At 49.2% G+C, this 19,165-nt stretch overlaps 2 protein-coding genes across 3 annotated transcripts in view; one reads left to right on the top strand and one right to left on the bottom strand.

Annotated features, from left to right (window-relative positions):
• The window catches only part of ITGA11 (integrin subunit alpha 11), a 42,627-nt gene extending 34,220 nt beyond the window's left edge, over nt 1-8,407 (top strand). Inside the window, exons 21-30 of one of the 2 annotated variants that reach the window (XM_032122553.1) lie at nt 1,303-1,401; nt 2,594-2,670; nt 3,461-3,550; nt 4,846-4,936; nt 5,046-5,159; nt 6,065-6,163; nt 6,628-6,738; nt 7,057-7,152; nt 7,460-7,573; nt 7,804-8,407. In XM_032122553.1, coding sequence (XP_031978444.1) covers nt 1,303-1,401; nt 2,594-2,670; nt 3,461-3,550; nt 4,846-4,936; nt 5,046-5,159; nt 6,065-6,163; nt 6,628-6,738; nt 7,057-7,152; nt 7,460-7,573; nt 7,804-7,875 — 963 coding nt within the window. In that variant the 3' untranslated portion in view covers nt 7,876-8,407. The remainder of the gene's footprint in view (nt 1-1,302; nt 1,402-2,593; nt 2,671-3,460; nt 3,551-4,845; nt 4,937-5,045; nt 5,160-6,064; nt 6,164-6,627; nt 6,739-7,056; nt 7,153-7,459; nt 7,574-7,803) is intronic. The other variant, XM_032122555.1, reaches the window with a different exon arrangement.
• Nucleotides 8,408-12,936: 4,529 nt separating this feature from the next.
• On the bottom strand, nt 12,937-18,498 carry FEM1B (fem-1 homolog B). Its single transcript, XM_032122787.1, has 2 exons — nt 18,203-18,498; nt 12,937-15,926 (listed from the first exon to the last, which is right to left on the bottom strand). Exons 1-2 carry the CDS (start codon nt 18,448-18,450, stop codon nt 14,291-14,293), a joined length of 1,884 nt encoding a protein of 627 aa, XP_031978678.1. The 5' UTR covers nt 18,451-18,498; the 3' UTR covers nt 12,937-14,290.
• Nucleotides 18,499-19,165: the final 667 nt, after the last annotated feature.

Genomic DNA, 19,165 nt, shown 5'->3' with positions numbered 1-19,165 from the left:
GGTGCAAACTGAGACTCTTGTGAGGTCTGACACAGGGATAAAAGCTGGAATAGCTCATGGTGAGGTGGACACCCGCTTACAACCAGGCTACAACCTCTGGTAGGGCTGTGGAGGAGGCAGAGTAGGGTTGGTGTCTCTTCCCATCCCATCCCATCCCATCCCATCCCATCCTATCCCATCCCATCCCATCCCATCTCACCAGGGCTTTGCGATGGGCAGGAGTTTCTCCAGCCTGGCTAGAGAGATGGAAAGTTTTCCAGCAGCAGGAATGTTGGTGTTGAGGTGAGGGAGTTCCGGCTTAGCTGGTGGCCATGCAGGATAATGGCCTTCGGTGCTTCCCAAAGACTCCTCATAGCAGAAAAATCAGGAATGCCAGGAATAATCAGGTTCATTCCTTCACTGCAGTTAAATCCATTCACTGCTGTAGATTCAGAAAGAGGATTTAAACCAGGAAGCTGGAAATGGCTTGGTAGAGATGCCCCTTTCCAGGAACATCGGTGAATGCATGGGAAGGATTCCCAGCTGCAGCGAGCAGGCTGATTGGTTGGATGGTCCATTGGTTGGGTTTTGGTTGTTGGTTGGTCATTGGTTGGTTGGTCATTGGTTGGTCATTGGTTGGTCGTTGGTTGGTTGTTGGTTGGTTGGTCATCGGTTGGTCATTGGCTGGTCATTGGTTGTTGGTTGGTTGGTCATTGGTTGGTCATTGGTTGGTTGGTCATTGGTCATTGGTTGGTCATTGGTTGGCCACTGGTTGGTTGGTTGTTGGTTGTTCATTGGTTGTTGGTTGGTTGGTCATTAGTTGGTTGGTCATTGGTTGGTTGGTCATTGGTTGGTCATTGGTTGGTCATTGGTTGGTCATTGGTTGGCCATCAGTTGGTTGGTTGGTCATTGGTTGGTCATTGGTTGTTGGTTGGTTGGTCATTGGTTGGTCATTGGCTGGTCATTGGTTGGCCATCGGTTGGTTGGTCGTTGGTTGGTTGGTCATTGGTTGGTCATTGGTTGTTGGTTGGTTGGTCATTGGTTGGTCATTGGCTGGTCATTGGTTGGCCATCGGTTGGTTGGTCGTTGGTTGGTTGGTCATTGGTTGGTCATTGGTTGTTGGTTGGTTGGTCATTGGTTGGTTGGTCATTGGTTGGTCATTGGTTGGTTGGTCATTGGTTGGTTGGTCACTGGTTGGTCATTGGTTGGTTGTCTCCCCAAAGCCAAGGCCCATGTTGAGCCCCTTGGGTGTTTCCCGTTTCCCGAAGCGCCGGCTCCCGGTGCTCATTCCCGATGTCCTGGACACTCCATGTCTCGTTTCAGGACGACACAGACATCAACATCGACTGTGCCAGTGACAACAGACACCCCACGCGGAGGGTGTGCAACGTCAGCTACCCCTTCTTCCGCGCCAAGGCCAAGGTAGGACATTCCTGGCTTCCGACTGCTCCTTCACCCACGGGACACGGACCCTCTGCCCCCGGGGTCACATCTGCCACAGCTGGGTGACGCCGAACAGGATTTTAAATATAAACATTTGGTTTCTTCCCTTTTGGAGTCTGAAAGGCATCTTAGGGAAGCTGGGATGCTTGGGATCCTGCCCTGGTGCTTGGGAGAGCCCCAAAATCCAACCCAGCTCCTCCAGGTGACAGGATTTGCCTCCAGCCCTTTGGAAAAATTTAATGTTGGCTTCAAACCACTGATGGGAACTTCCCTGAGCTCGCTCCCTGCAGGATGAGGCTCCTTCCTTGCCTGAGAGGTTTTCCTTGCTCTGAGGTGCCTCTGGATCCTGCTGGGAGCCTGTCCAAACCCCCCTGGGTGGTGGCATCCTCCAAACCGGTGTTCCCAGTATTTGGGATGAGCCCAGATCCAGTTTATCATTTTTATAAGCCATAAACCCTTGGAACACATCAAATTCAGGGATAAAGTGGGGAAGGAAAAATGGGGAGATGCAGCCACTGAGGATCCACATGGAATTCCCCCTCCCCACCCCATACTCCCATGGGAAAAGGGACCAACACCAGCAGGATCCGCAGATAAAATCTCCCCAGCTCCCGTATCCGTCTGAAACCTTTCCTGGATAATGATGGATGAGCCTCAGGCAGCAGGCTCGGCTTTAAAGCTCCCAAAAAATCCCAGCGGGATGCCTGTGGCTGCACGCGGAGCGCGGCTCCCCATGACCTACGGGGGCCGGGAATGCATCCTGGGCCATCAGGTACTGCTGGGCCTGCCAAGACAAAGACCAGCTGGAAATGGAATTTTGGCCCCGGAGCAGCGGGAGCTTTGATATTCCAGTCAGCTGTGGCGGCCCAGACGGTTTGAGGTCACCGCAGATGTGACATTTATCACATTGATCCCATTTTATTGCTGTTGGCTCTCTCCAGCTGCCTCCCCTTCCCGCCGATCTGGGGCCTCTGCAGGGATCTGCTTCCAAAGGGAGCCGCTGCTGCTCCGATGGCAGGGAAGAACAATTCCTGCAAATCTCCTCTCTGCCTGGAAAGGCTCTGGTGGGATCGGGAACGGTGTCACCCGCAGGGTCCCGCACGGTCCCTGCTCAGCACTCGGGGTTTTATTCCCGCTGATGTTTTTCCCGATATTTTTCCCTTCTCCACAGGTCGCTTTCCGCCTGGATTTTGAATTCAGCAAGTCCGTGTTCCTGCAGAGCATGGAGATCTACATGGTTGCCAGCAGGTGTGGGGATGCTTTCTCCCTCTGGAATCACAGAATCATGGAATGGGTTAGGCTGGAAAGGACCTTATGGGCCATCCAGTCCCAGCCCTTTCCCACACCTTCCCCTATCCCAAGCTGTCCAACCTCGGGCACTTCCAGGGATCATGGGGCAGCCACAGCTTCTCTGGGCACCCTGGCATGCTGCCAGCTTCCCTTGGGATTCCCTCCTCCAGAGCCAGAGGCTTTCTGTGGAATAACCCCATGGGGAGCCAGTTGCTGTGGGTTATCCCAGCCCTGCGCTGCCAAACCTGGCTGCTTTTATTTATCTGGGGATTTAGATCCATGATTTTTCCATGCCTGTGGAAGCTGGATCTCCAGCCACTGGTGCTTTCCCATCCATATTCCCACTGCAAAAAATTCCCGGGAAAAATATCTCCTGATAATTTTGCAAAACTCTCCTTACTCCCAATTCCTGCACAGTAGAGATTTCCCACAGGGAAGCGAAGTTTCTTTAATTGATTATTATTTTTAAAGGTTTTTTTTAATTTTAATTTTTTTAATCTTAATTTTTTAATTTTTAATCTAAAAAAAAAATTCTAATAATTTAATTCTAATTGTTAGAGCAGGGGAGGATTCCCCTGCACCACTTTAAGCTGGTGACGCCTCCCTCCGAACCATTTCAGGGAGATTCATAAAAATCCCCGAATAAAACCCTGTTTTGACCAAAAAGCAAAAAAAGTCCAGTCTTCCCCCAAAAAATTCTGAGGGGATTTGGCTCCTGCCTGACCCCTGGGCCCTGCTGCTGTTGCAGTGACAGCGAGGAGAAGGAGAGCACCAAGGAGGACAACTTTGTCCACCTCGACTTCCAGCTGAAGTATGAGGCCGACCTGCTCTTCACCAGGTGAGGTTTGGAATGGGATGCGGCTCTGGGGAGGTCACGGATTGGGGAATATCCCTTGGGAAAAGCAGCCGGGAGCAGCCTTCAAACAGAGCTTTCATTCGGGAATTTTTTGAGAAAGCAGGAGCTGGAGGAACCATAAAATCAGGGAGAGCTTTTGCTAAAATTCCCGAGCTGTGGAGAGCTGGATTCTCCAGATGTTTAAAGGCACAGAGTTATTAAGGAGGTGTGAGGGCGAGTTTTTATGGGAAAAAAAGGGATTTCTTGGAGGTAGTAATGGCCCTAACAGGTGCTCCCAGTGTCTGGGCCGCTTGCCATCCCACAAAAGCATCGGAGGGAAGCTCAGCTGCGGGCTGAGCGTGGAAGCAGCGGGAATTCGAGTCTGGGAGAGCCAGGGATGAAGGCAGAGATGATTCAGGAACGTGCTGATGGGAAAATCAGGGATCCCAAAGCACATTCCCTGGCAGTGCTCGCTGGAATTTTTCGGAGGTTTTTCAGCCCTTGGGCCATTTTCTATTTTTCACTCCGACACTGCAAATAAAACGCCTTTAATGTTCGGGATTTACGGGGAGCCGGGGGATTCTCTGGGTCAGAACGAAGGGAAAACTCAGAGGGAAAGAAGAGCACAGAAGATATCAAATTTGGGAACTTTGGGGTGCAAAAGGAGGGAGATAATTTTAAAGAATGTGGGGATTTGAGGCCATCGCAGGTGCTCCCGAATGGATTCCCACAGGATATTCCTGGCTCTTTTCCCGCCTTTCCAGCTGCAAAGAAAGGGATTGATTTACCTCCTGTGACATCCAAACCTCAGCCAGGGCCTTGGGTGGCTCTGCTTTATTAAAGAGGCGAGAAAAGCCTGCAAAGAAAGGGAAAATCCTGCAAAGAAAGGGGAAAAGCCTATAAAGAAAGGGAAAATCCTGCAAAGAAAGGGGAAAATCCTATAAAGAAAGGGGAAAATCCTGCAAAGAAAGGGGAAAATCCTATAAAGAAAGGGGAAAATCCTGCAAAGAAAGGGGAAAATCCTATAAAGAAAGGGGAAAATCCTGCAAAGAAAGGGGAAATCCTGCAACGAAAGGGAAAATCCTGCAAAGAAGGGGAAAATCCTGCAAAGAAAGGGGAAATCCTGCAACAAAAGGGAAAATCCTGCAAAGAAGGGGAAAATCCTACGAAGAAAGGGGAGAATTCTGGAAAGGAAGGGGAAATCCTGCAACGAAAGGGGAAATCCTACAAAGAAAGAGAAAATCCTGGAAAGAGAGGGGAGAACCCTACAAACCCTTTTGTCACCCCTTGTCCCACAGGACGTCGAGCCTGGACTATTTCGAGATCCGATCCAACAATTCCCTGGATGGATCCAACCCCACTGGGCCCCCCTTCCACGGCACCTTCACGGTGAGCAGGAATTGGATCCCTGAGGGATTTGCCGGGATTTGGGATCTGCCCTGGGAGCCAGGATCCCCATGCCGCGATCCCGGCACATCCCAGTGCTCTTTCCCGGCAGCTGCAGAACCTGGGATTCTTCCCAGTGCGAGGGGTGACCCTAAAGCTCACCGTGCCCGTGGCCACCCGCGTGGGCAACCGGCTCCTGCTGCCCACGGAATTCCGGGCAGACCAGGTAGGACGGGATTCCGGCCTGATTTGGGATGGGATTCCAGCCTGGTTTTGTTTAGGATGGGATTCCAGCATGGTTTGGGATGGGATTCCAGCATGGTTTAGGACAGGATTCCAGCCCAGTTTTGGGTATGGGATGGGATTCTGGCCTGGTTTGGGATGGGATTCCAGCATGGTTTGGGATGGGATTCCAGCCCATTTTAGGATGGGATTCCAGCATGGTTTGGATGGATTGATCCCTCCTGCACAGGGATGGGAATGGAGGAATTCCATGGAATGTCCCTCCATCTTTTGGGAACACTGCTGTGCTCACACCTGGCTCGTGCCTGGAGATCCTTCAGCATTCTCTTGGCTGGGAACATGGAAAACCCCGAGGCCAAATGGTTTAGTCCAAGGAATTCCCCAATCCCGACCGCTCTCCAGTGTGCAGTGAATTCCTGAGGGTCTGGGAGGCAGCGGCTGGGCCTGGGATGAACTCCAGGCTTGGGCCTGCACTGTGAGGGCTGGGAGCAGATCCCGGGGCTTCCCAAGCCCATGGAAGGAGCCTGGAATTTTTATGGATGGGATTTTTATGGACGAGGTTTTTATGGATGGGTTTGGCCTCAGCTGGGAATGTTTCTGCTGCAGCTCTGGCAGAGTCCCCGTGTCACCGGTGCCACCCTGGCACACCTGGCTGGAATCTGGGATGGGGCTCCCTGCCAGGCTGAGTTTTGCTGGGAAGAGGCACAAAACTCAGGAATTATCTCAAGTAGGATTCCAGGACTTCCTCCAGCCACATCCCACAGCGAGCCCAGCTCAATCCCAGCCCCAGCAAAGCCTGGGGGATGCTGGGGATCCCCAATTCCATTGGGATGGGAGCACAGGGAAGCGGTCACCATGATCCCTGTGTCCATGCTGGAATTCCATCAGCTTCTCCCACAGGAAAACACAACCTGCAGCATCTGGGGGAACACCACTGACTACCGGAGAACCCCGGCGGAGGAGGACCTGTCCCGCACCCCACACCTGGTATTCACCCCCACGGGGCTGGTCCTGGCTCCAGGATATCCCAAACCAGGGAAAAACCTGGAACAGGGATGGCCCATGGACATGGGAGGGGCAGGTGGATGCTGGAATTTTTTAGGGGATTTTGAAACCCTTCCATGATTTGATTTTTATTTCTCCTCTCAGCCACTGCAAATAAAACCCCATTAATACTCGGGGTTGATGGGGAGCGAGGGGATCCTCCAGCTCCCAAAGATTGGGATCGTTCTTTTCCAAGGGAAAGCTTGGAGGAAAAGAACAGCACAAAACCCAGCAAGTCTGGGAAGCTTGGGCTGAAAAAGGTTTTAAAAAGTTTTAAAGAACGTGGGGATTTGGCCACGCAGGAGGACGGGAACGTGGGATTCTCCCCCACTCGGTGTGTGCCAGGGATGGATCCCGGCGGGATTCTCCCTCCTTTTCCAGCAATGATCCCACATTTCCCTCTGCAGAACCACAGCAACTCCGACGTGGTTTCCATCGACTGTGACGTGGAATTGGCGCCCAACGAGGAGCTGAACTTGCACTTGCGTGGAAATCTGTGGATGAAGTCTCTGAAAGCAGTGAGTGCTCCCACAAAAAACGGGGATTTGGAGGAGAAATCCCCCCCACACCCCGGAAGTGTGGGGATTTTCCCTCCCCCAGGAAGCCCAGGCGTGTGGGGGGTGATTTTGTTCCCAAAGCCACTTATCCCACGTGTGGGATTGTGCATCCAGCATCCCACACAGCACCTCGACGTGGATTATCGCATTCCGTAACTAATTAATCCATGCCAATTTAATTAATTTAAAACCTCCTTTTTGCTGTCATTGGGATGGATCCCATTGGGAATGGGGGCTCCGTTTCCATGTGGGATGCTCATCCTGGCCCTCTCCATGCAGCTGAAGTTCAAGGCACTGAAGCTCACCATGAACGCCGCTCTCCAGCGGCACTTCCGGAGCCCCTTCATTTTCCGAGAGGAGGATCCCAGCCGCCAGGTGAGTCCCGGACTGTGGGATCCGGAGCTTTGGGATGCTGCCACACCCTGCCCTGATCCCACTGGGAAAATCCCTGTGGATAGCAGAAGGGCTGGAGTGACCCAGGCTGAGCATCAAGGTCTGGAGAAACGCGGGGCAGCCGTGGCCAGAGCCGAGCTCCAATCCTGGAATCACCGGATTCTGCAGGGAAAACTGAGCCAAATCCTCGGTGCAGCATTCCCAAAGGAAGGGGTGCTCAGCATTCCCACCGTCCCCTTTTCCCCTCCATCCCTGCCTGGAATCTGCAGTGCTTTTTTCTCTCCTTCAGATCACTTTTGAGATCTCCAAGGCCGAGGAGTCGCAGATTCCCATCTGGATCATCCTGGGAAGCACCTTCGGAGGTCTCCTGCTCCTGGCCCTGCTCGTCCTGGCGCTCTGGAAGGTGAGCAGCCCTTAGGCCGCACCTTTTGGGGGAGTTTTGGAGACTCCATGCCTGGAGGGACCCTCCAGCTCCATGTCCAGCACCTCACGAGCCCCTCAAAGCCCCCCAAAACTCCTCTGAAATCTCCTTTTCCATATCAATTATATCCAGGGTCAACTCCCAGCTGCTCTCCCACTGAAGGCAAGCTCCTGGGATAACAGCAGGGTTGTGTTTCTCTTCCCTCCCCACAGCTCGGGTTTTTCAAGAGCGGGAGCCGCCGGCGAGAGGCGGAGCGGGAGCAGAATTCCCAAGGCATGGAGTGACACTGCCGGGGCCAGGAGCCCCTTCCCAGCTCCGGAGCCCGGGATTCTCGGGATCCCGAGGGATTTGGGGGCTGAGCTTGGCTTTGCAGCGGGATGAGCAAACACCCCTTGTGGGACAGCACCTAAAAGCCATCAAAACCCCCTCAAACCAACGGGAAATTCCCCAAAATCTCCTCCTCGGAGCTTCCAAGTGGGATTCCACGGAGGTGGCAGCAGCGGGGACGAGGGGACACCGACGTGAGGCGTCCCTGATGCGGGGCTGGAAAACTCCTGACAATAATAATAATAATATCCCAAAAAAACCCCCATGGATTGCTCCTTCCCGTGGCGCAGCCACAGCAAATCCCGGGCTCTGCTGGCCACGGCTCTCAAACTGCCTTCGTTAAGCGGAGTAATTAAGAGGAGGCTTTAATTAGTCTGAATGCACTGAATGAAATTGTTGGGATTTCAAGCACCTTAATGCAAATCTCCGGTGTCCAGCTGTACATAATTATTCCAAAAATAGGAAGGAAAGGAGGTGGGGGGGGGGGGGGGGCAAGAAAATTCCTGGGAAAAAAAAAATTAAAAATCGTTTAGAAAAAAATTAATTAATTAATTAAAAGCAGTTTGATGAGTTTCGCCCCGGCAGAGCAGTTTGGGGAGCTGGTGGCCAGCGAGGGCCCCCACCTGTATCATACCTGTACATAGCTGGAGCCATGGAAATCATGGGAATCTAAGGGCAGGAATGTGTCCCTGGCATAGCAGAATTATTTATGCTAATATTAATTTTATGGAGGAAAGGGAAGCAGATGTTTCTGGATGCGGGATAAGGTTCGGGAAATACTGTCCTGGTATTTTTTAAGGATTAAAAATACGGTATTTTAAAAATTCCTGGTGTCTGTTCCCTTCCTTCCACGGGTATGAGGCGGGGCTGCTCCCATCCCTCTGGGATCAGGGGAGGAGGATGGATCCCAGACTTTTCCCATCCTTTATTTCTGTGGCATGGGCAGCTTTTCCAGGCTGTTTTGAAGGGATGCTCTCAGGTGTGATGAGAAGTCGGATGAAGCCTTTGGGAGCCCCAAACTTGGTATAAAATGTGGGGAAAAACCTCCCAAAATCAGATTTCCATCCTCAGCCAGAGTGGGAATTCTGCATGTCCGAGTTTCTGATGGATCGGGAGCTCAGGGGTCCGGCTGGGGTGCAGGGATACCCCGGAGAGCCCAAATCCTGGGATTCCTGTGCCAGCTCAGCCCTGGCGGATCGCACAGCGTCCCTCCTGCCTTCCTGCATTCCCAGGATTTGGATCCCTGCAATGGAGGGAAAGAGCTGGAGAGCAGCCAGGAATGGGCAGGATGCTCCGGGAAATCCTAAATACATGTGTACATAAAAATAGATCTTTTCTAATGGATGTGCATTTACATGTAAAAATTATCTTTTTTAATATATATTATATACATATTATATATCTTAAAATATATAAATATATATATTTATATATATTTAATATATGTGGTTATGTATTTTTATATATTTATATATATTTATATAAATATATATTATACATAACATATATAATATATGCTACATATATAGGATATATATTATATACTATATATAATATATATAATAAAATATACATATAATAAAATACACATATAATATACATATGATATACATATTATATATAAATATATATTCTTATATATTTATATATTATATATATAATATATAATATAATATTATACATAAAATATGTATTATCTATTCTATTATATATTTATTTATTTATTTTTTATATATATTTTTATATATGATATAACTAAACATATATTTTTACCAAAATATATATTCATATTTATATACGAGTTATATATCTATGAATATATATTTTAAGATATATAGAATCTTTATATTTCATATATAATTCTTTATATTTCATGCATATTTACACACATATATATTTATTTTTATATGTACATGCACACGACATTATCTATAATATATAATAAATATTATATATATTATCGTTTATGTATCTATTATCTGTAATATAATAGATGTAATCTATTTATTTAAATTATATGCCTATTTCTTTATATTATCTATAGGAAATATTTAATATATATAATATTTAATATAGATACTACTACTGTATGCTATATAGAGAACAAATACCCCATACTGTATGTATATATATAGAATATATATAAAACCACATAAATATACAAATATGAGTATATGTATACATATACAGGTAAGAAATAGACTAATAATGACATCTTTATATATATTAGATATAAAACTATATGCATTTACATCCATACATATAAACACATATACACACAGAGGTATATTTATGTGCTCTATAGAATATATTCTATATATATTACACAGAGTATATTACGGTATATCGTGAGATATGTATAGATATAGATATACAGATATATAGATATATAGATATATAGATATAGGTATCGATATATAGACCTATACATAGAGCACACAGTTCTATATGTGCTATCTCGTGTGCAGATCTATAGATACATGGAGTATATAGTCCTATATATACCATCTCATGTGCATATATATAAATATATAGAGTATACAGAGTTCTATATATATATATAGATATATATATGTAGGATATAAATGTACATATATATTTTTGTACTATATATTGTATATAAAAATACATGCATATACATCCATATATATAACCATATATACACACAGAGGTATATTTATGTGCTGTATATAACATATTCTATATATTATACCGAGTATATTATAGATATAGTATATAGAGAGATAAAGATGTATATAGATATATAGATATAGATATATAGATACAGAGATATAGACATAGAGATATAGATAGAGTATATAGTCCTATATACACTATCTCGTGCACATATATAGATATATAAGTATATAGAGCATATAGTTCTATATATAACTGGTGTATATACATGTTTATGTACGATACAAATGTATATATATATTTTGTACTATATATGTATATCAACAATATATATTTATATATGCTTTCTATACATGTGGTGTGTATTCATGTGTTTATATATGGATACACTACATACATATATATATATATATATCTGTGTATATATTATGTGTATATGTGTATATATACATTTATCAGATGACGCATTAGGTTGTGAGTACATGCATGTGTCTACATATATATATACACATAAAATTCTTACATACCTATAAAATTATAATATATATCTATATATATATCAATTACACGGTTTGTGGAGCGCCTATATGCTTGTGTGTGAATGTGCTACATGTGCACACATACGTTTATGTATATTTTTAGATATTTATATACATTTATAGATATTTTATGTATATGTATATTTATATGAGTCAAAGCCAGCATTTCAAGCCTTCCAGTGATCACAGCAGATGCTGTGCTGAGAGCACTCTGTGTATTTTTATATATGTGTGTGTGTATATATATATATTTTATATATACGTGATATATATATAACTCCCTGTAATAAATATAATTGTAGCTGTTTTATATATATGTGCACACACATAGATGTATTTTATATGTATATATTTATATACATATGTCTACACCCACACATATATGCATATACATTTTATATAGATTTTATATTTCTAAATTTATATATAGAAAATACATATATTATATATATTATACATAATATATATATTATGTATATTATATAAATATACATATATTCTATAAATTATATATTATATAAATATTATATAAAATCTATATAATATATATTTTATGTAAAATTTTATATAAAATATAAAAATATAAAATCTTTCTGTATTTTATTTCTATATTTTTATATGTGTATATATATGCATTTATATATATCTCTCATATATGTGTATATATATAAAATACGTGTGCGTATATATATACATAAATATATATCTTTTATGTATTTTTAATATATATGTATATATATATAATTTTTATATGTAAATATTAAATATAAATGTATATACTGTGATATATAATAGAACACAAATGGATTTCTATATTTAATTCCCACCCTCCTTGCCCATTCCCAGTGCCCGGCGCCCATCCCGCGCCATGCTGAGGCCGCACCTCTCCCTACGGATCCCTGGGATCACTGCAGGACACAATTCCCACATTTCTGTGGAGCTCAGGATGCAGCTGCCCCACCTCCCGTTGGCCTGCTCAGATATTCCCAAGGAAGCAGTGGGAATGCCGGATTTCCAGGCACCTCAGGACCTTGGGAGTCCTGGCAGCAGCGAGGGTGGGGTTTGAGCACGGCTGTCCCCAGCCCCCGGGTGGCTCTGCCCCTCTGGATCCCTCGGGACAGCGGGATCGGGATTCCAAGGCCTGGCTCAGCTCCCAGCCCAGCCTGGGCTCAGCTGGGCCGGGTTTATTTCTGCCTCTCCCGGAGCTCTCCCAGCACTGATCCCACTCCATCAACAACATCCCAACCCCGGGCACCACCCGGCTCCTCCCGGCACGGGGACCTCGCTCCTTGCTTTTCCCAGGGAAAACAGCACCTGGAGGCTCCAAGGAATTTCATCAGGAGCTTTAAGTAACAGTGAGCAAGGGCAACCTCCAATGCTTGAAAAGAAAATTCCAGATCATGGAGAAGGTCCTGGGATTCCAAAGGCTGGGATGGACTTTGCTGCATCCACAGGTATTCCCTCTCTTTTGCCAAGAGCTTTTGGTGGCACAGGGAAGGTGGCAGGACAGCATTCCATGACACCAGGCAGCAGGAATTCATTGGGAAGCAGATAACAACGAGGGACACACCTTTCCCATCAGCTGCTCCACCCACAGCACTTCCTCTTGGAAGTGCTTGGGAATCAACTGCCAGGAATTTCACAGCTGCTTTGGAATCCTCTCCTCAGGAAAATGACACCTCCCACTCTCCCAAACTGCTCCGACCTGGCCCTGGACAACTCCAGGGATGTGGCAGCCACAGCTTCTCTGGAGAACCTGATCCTAAACCTGATCCTAAAGCTTTTCCCTCGAAGGAGACAGCACCCAGCGCTCAGCCCTGCACAAGAATCAGGAACTCCAAGCAAATTCCACATTCAATGTTTATTTCTTTGTCATACAAACAGAAACGTGTGCCCAAATCTCGCCTGAAAGTTCTACCCGGATTGTTTTTAAAAAACCCCTACGGAACATTCGTTCATCCTGACGGTTAAAAAGCTGCGTGGGAAAGGAACAGAGGTTTCAGGAGCCTGTCCCAACAAGTGACATTTTCCTCTCGGAGCATCTGCCACTTCTCCCAAAGTTCTCAAGCAACAACGTTCCTGTACAATCACTCGCTCATCAGCAAAGAGGTTGATGAGAGGAGAATTTCATAAAAATCAGTTTTAAGAAGAGATTTTCCTACTGGAAGGAGTAAAAACCATGAAAAATCCTCGAGTCCAATTCAGGGAGGCACAGATTCCAATGCTTCTTGGAAAAGCCAGGTTCAAGGAAGACTCTCTTTGGCGACAGACTGCTCCGTTAGGAAGATCCAGCATCTGGAATCCAAGAGTGCAGTTGGACAGACTTTGAGTCAAAGAAAGGTGCGTGTTGAGCGTTGAAACAACAGAAAAAACCCAAGTTAAAAGCAGTTTGAAATGTTGGGACACACACAAACACCAACTCCCTACCCAGTTTCTAGGGATCATGCATGATGTGTGGATAGGAGCGACGGAGCTACGGAAAAACAAACGATGATTCCGGTTATTTTCGGTCAGCGTGGAAGTTTTTTGTCCATAGGCTATTCAATACTTACTGGAGCAGTGTCAGTGAAGAGCTTGGTAAGAACTGAATTCAGCCCCTCAGAGCTGCATCTCCACCTGCATTTCCTAACGGAGCGTCCCTCGCGTCCGTAGCTGCTGATAACTGCTGCTCAAAAAGGGAATTCCGAATCCAAACACAACTTTTAAAACGTTACCAACATCTTCAGCACGAACTGAAAGGCATAAAAGCACGGTGAGGTACGAGAGCAACGCACTGTTCTGGGTGTGGACAACTCCACTTTTAACCAACTCCCACAGAATTCCCAATTTTTTTTTTTCCCCCACCTCACCGCGAGGAGTTTCAATCCAATCTGCGACTCGTGAGTATCGGACACGAAACATTCGACAGGAGTTACCTGGGGGATTCTTTTTGTGTTGTTTAGAAAACCAAGAGCTAAAAAGCAATTCTTTTAATCGGAAAAAGAAAGGACCAGAATCTCAAACACCGGATTCAACGACAGGACAACGACGTGGCTTTTGCCGCCCCCGCCCTCCACCATCTCCACCCGAGAACCGCGGCCGCAGACGGAATCCAGAGGAACCCAAAACCAAAGGAATGGAGAAAAACAACTTCATGGACACGGGTGTATTCTGCTGTCGTCCCGGGATAGCACCACCACAAAAGGTTGGACACGGCCTAGTGGAACTGGACAAACTCTTCCAGAGTCCTGGGGATCTGGTTTTGGTAGCTAATGTTGTAGATCCGCACGGCGCGGGCAGCCAGGCACTTGAGACTCAGCTTCATTTGAGTTTTAAGGAGGATTTCGGACACCCCGGTGGTACTTTTATCCAGGGGGGTCTTCTTCTGCTTGTTGGTCATGTCCGTGTGGGCACCGGCCTCCACCAGGCTGATGATGATGGAGTGCAACGTCAAGAAGTCGCTGATGGGCCGGTGATACTGCACGATGATGTGCAGGGGGCTGTTGCCCTCGTTGTCCACGGCGTTGACGTCGGCGCCGCAATCCAGCAGGAGCTTGGTGACCAGGGCGTTGGGGAAGCTGCACACGTCGTTGGTGTGGAAGTCGTCCACGGGTGTGCCAGAGTTGACGGCGTGGTGCAGCAGGCTGGAGCCGTCGCGCGTGCGCGGGTCCAGGTGGATCAGGTTGTAGATCTGCTTGTTGATGCGCGACTGGTCCTCCTCGCTGCACTGCGTCTTGGTGGAGATGCACACCAGGTAGAGGAAGGTGAAGATGTTGCACTCGTAGTTGTCTGTGGCCGTGTGGATGTCGGCGTCCGGGGTGGTTTTGAGGCGGGCCATGCCCTGCTCGATCTCCAGCACGCTGCAGCGCAGGACGCTCTCGATGTCCTTGGCTTTCACAGGCTCGTTCAGGTGGATCATCTGGGAGAAGACCTGAGCGAACCTCAGCAGGTCCTTGTGGGTGTTCCTGTTGCCTTTCTGCCGCAGGTGCAGCGCATGGAGCCAGAGCTTGATGCACTGCTCGAACTCCATGTTGTCCGCGTAGACCGCGCCGCGGTAAATGATGGGGTGGGAGACGTCGATATTGTCCGAGCCCAGGATTCTCTCCCGCACTATGAGGCCTTCCATGTGAAGGGCATCCCTGTCCTGCCTAATGGACTCTAATTCCTGAGGGGTCCTGCACTCCGACCTGTTCCCGTAAGCTTCGATCTGGGGAAGCACCTCCTTCTCGATGACGTTCTCACTGTCGCGGTACCTCTCCAGCATGGCTAAATATAAATAGTGGTAAGTCTTCAGTATGTCATAGTTCTCCCTGTCGTTGGCAAACGAGGCCCCCAGAAGCTCCAGAGCTTCGATCCTGCTCCTCCTGTCGCAGTCGGCGTGAGCCAGCAGCAGCTCCACCACATCGGCCTTGCAGCTCTCGGCGGCCACTTTGAGCGGCGTCATGCCGTGCCCGTTGACCATCATGGCCGCCTTCCACTTGACCAGCTCCCTGACGATCTCCAGGTGGCCGGCCTCGGCGGCAAAGTGCAGGGCGGTGGCCCCGCAGTGGGCCTTGGCGTTGGGGTCGGCGTGCTGCTCCAGGAGGTAGCGCACCACGTCCGTGTGGCCCTTGTAGGCCGCGATCATCAGGCAGGTGTTGTCGTACTTGTTGGCGATGCTGATGTTGGCGTTGTTCTCCACCAGGTACTTCACGATGTCCAGCCGGCCATCGAAGCAGGCCGCCCGCAGCGGCGTCGAGTTGGTCACCGTGGTGTGGTTGACGTTGGCGCCATGGCTCACCAGCAGCTTGACCACCTCGAAGTGGCCGGCCCCGGCCGCGCACCACAGCGCGGTGGCCCCGTCGATGACGAAGCTGGGAACAGGAGAACAAGGACAGGGAATTAGGGAATTTTGCTCTTCCAAAAGCATCCCACACCCAGCCACCAACAGGTATTTTACAGCCTGCCCATTCCTGGATTTCAAGGAACTCGCCGGGATCGGCACGGCCAAGGAATGAGGCTGATGGAGCACACGGAGCTCCCGAGGGAAGGAGCGCTGGAAGTTGGAGCTTCAAAGCAGCCAAAGGGTTTGGCCACCTTGAAGATCCCATTTACAAACTCCAGCCTCAGCTTAGGGAGGCCTGGGAAGAAGAGTTCTAAAATTATCACTTCAATGCCACAAAGTGACATGTTAAAGGCCAACAGAAAGCTTAAAATGGGTATTTTGACACCAAAAAACCCCCAGATTTAGACACCAGCAACAGCCCTGGCAGCAAAACTGGCTTCAAAATTTCTGATCACCTCCCCTGTTCCCTCTCCCTGAGCTGCAGATCCGCCAGCGCTTACGTGTTCGAGATCCCACACCGGGCACCGGCCCGGCAGCCTGGTGACACAAACAGAACCTCAGGAAGAAAAGAAACCCTAGAAAAGCAGAAGTTCAGAGCTGGCTGTTCCACAGATCTGTGTCACACGGCGGCCTCGCAGACAACGGGGAAATGAGGGGACAGATCCCTCCTTTTCAGCTGATTTCATTCCCCAACCCAGTGCACAAAATAAAGGATTTGTCCTTCCCATTCCCTGTTTTTTGAAGGATTTTATGAAGAAACAGGCAGTGGTCATACACCCTCAAGGCACGCCCCAAACACACAGGAAGGACAAATATTTCCATGTGCCCAAACAGCCACATTCCCCAGAGTTAAAATATCATAAAAGTTCACCTTAAATTTCACTTTCACAGTGGTTTTTAATCAATTGGTGAAGTTCTTGTACCAAATCAGCAACAGCCGTGGCTGTTTGCAAATCCAGCACCTCCAGAGGCTCTTTAAGATTGCGGAGAGAACTCTCAGTAAGAAGTTCCTGATTTTTGTAAATGATCCCACTACAATATTTCCGTATTAAAGCAGCGGGAAGTCAGGAGAGAGGATTTGTTAACGAGCATGAGGTGATTCGTTGGCGTGCTGAGGTTCCAAGCGAAAAGCCCAAAGGTGAGGAGCTGCTGAGCCACCTTATCTGAGGCACAACCATCCCTGGGGATCATACGGGCTCTCCTCTCCTCCTCTCCAGTGCATCCATTGTGCCTCAGACAACTCCTCCTTTCATCTGTGCCAGGCACGGCCTCTGGAAAACACATCCCCACCCCAGCCAGGCAAAAATCCAGCGGCAGAGCATGTGCTGCCTTTCCTCCAGCTGCATTCAGGGCAAAGCTCACCCCAGGAATTCTCAACCCGCTTCTGCTCGGGAAAAAAATTAACAGCTGGGAGGGAAAAGGAAGGAATAAAAATCAAACCACGCAGGGAAGGGGTTCTGCATGTAAAAATGTGTGAGAACCCCTCCCCGATGCCACTGTCACCTGCAGCAGCAAAAACGTCCCAGAAAAGCCACTCTGGCCCAGCAGAGCCTCTCTGGGCTGTGGTGAATATTATCCTGTCCACAGCTTCAGGTGGGGAATTCCTAAATGGAAAAGGCTCGTAAAGCATCGGGTGGGATCTCCAACCACATGGGCATTTTTATCACAAAATCACCAAACTGTGACCTCATTATGGTCTCCAACACCCACATGATGTTCAGGTGTGGATGTAACGAATTCACTTCTAAAAACAGCAGAAAGGAGGGCCTCCCCTCTGCGCCTGGGAAAATCAGGGAACAGATCCTCCTGGAAATCTGCTGAGGCCCAGGGAGGGCAGGGAAGTGGTCACAGATCACGGAATAGCCGGGGTTGGAAGGGACCCACAAAGACCATCCAGTCACAGAATACAGAGCTGGAAGGGACCCACAAGGACCATCAGGTCACGGAATACTCTGAGTTGGGAAGAACGCACAAGGGTCCATCAAGTCAGGGAATAGTCCGAGTTGGAAGAGATGCACAAGGTCCACCAAGTCACAGAAGAGCCCGAGTTGAAAGAGGGACACAAGCACCACCAAGTCCCAGAACGCTGAGCTGGAAGGACCCCGCAAGGACCACCAGGTCACGGAATACTCCGTGGAGCTGGAGAGGGCTCCCAAGCCGCACCAAGCCCCAGAGCAGCGCGAGCCGCAAGAGGCCCGCACGGCCCTCCCAGCCCCGCTCTCCCGGAGCGGGCTCCCCTCAGCCCAGGCCCTGCCCGCCCCGCCGTGGCCGCGCCCGGGGCTGTCCCGGCCGGGCCGCACGTACCCGTCGAAGCGGACGGTGCCGGTCTGCTGCGTGTGGACGCGGTAGTGCTCGAGCAGCAGCCGCACCACCTTGGCGTGCCCGTTGCGGGCGGCGATGATGAGCGGCGTGGAGCGCTGCCCGCCGTGCTGGCTCACGTAGCCCAGCAGGTACTTGATGTCGCTCTCGGAGCGGTTCAGCAGCAGCGCGGCCAAGGTGAGCACGCGGCCCTCGCTGGCCGCCTTGTACACGTACCCCGCCAGCCCCTCCATGGCCGCCTCCGCCTCCGCGCGGCCCCGCCGCCCGCAACGGCCCCGCTCGGGCCGGCCCGGCTCTGCCCCGGCCCGCTCCGTCCTGGCGCGGCGCCCCGCGGGGCGCACATGCGGCCGCCCCGGGGCCAGCCGCCCCCCGCGCCGCGCCGGCCCCGGCGGGAGCGCAGCCGCGGCCCGGCAGAAGGCGCGGCCCCCCCCGCCCGGAGCGCGGGCCCGGCCGGCACCGCCGCGCTCCGCCCCGGAACCGCTCCGCAGCGCCGCGCCCCCACAACGGGGCCGCCCGGCAACAGCGGCCGAGCGCGGCCGTTCCGGCGCTCGCGGTGACGGGATCCCAAAAATAACGAGGCTGGAAAAGCGCTCCAGAGCATGGAGGCCAAGGCAGCACCGCCAGGACATCGCCGAGCCTGTCCCCAAGCGCCACAGCGAGCAATAAAACACAGTAACACAGACAACTGCTAGGCCGCACGTGTCACCGCCTCAGCTTTTAATCCGCATTTCCACTGCACGATCACTGAGGTTGGAAAAGACCTCCAAGGCCATTGAGTCCAAAATGTGTCAATCCCCACCTTGTCACCAGCCCAGAGCACTGAGTACCACGTGAGGCCTTCCTAAGACACCTCCAGGCACGGGAACTCCAAACCTCCCTGGGCAGCCCCTGCCAAGGCCTGGCCACCCTTTCCATGGAGAAATTCCTCCTGATGTCCAACCCAAATCC

The sequence above is a fragment of the Corvus moneduloides genome, chromosome 13, assembly GCF_009650955.1.
Source record: "Corvus moneduloides isolate bCorMon1 chromosome 13, bCorMon1.pri, whole genome shotgun sequence".
Lineage (NCBI taxonomy): Eukaryota > Metazoa > Chordata > Aves > Passeriformes > Corvidae > Corvus > Corvus moneduloides.
Note: the sequence above shows the minus strand (reverse complement) of the source record. Positions and strands in the feature narration are given on the sequence as shown.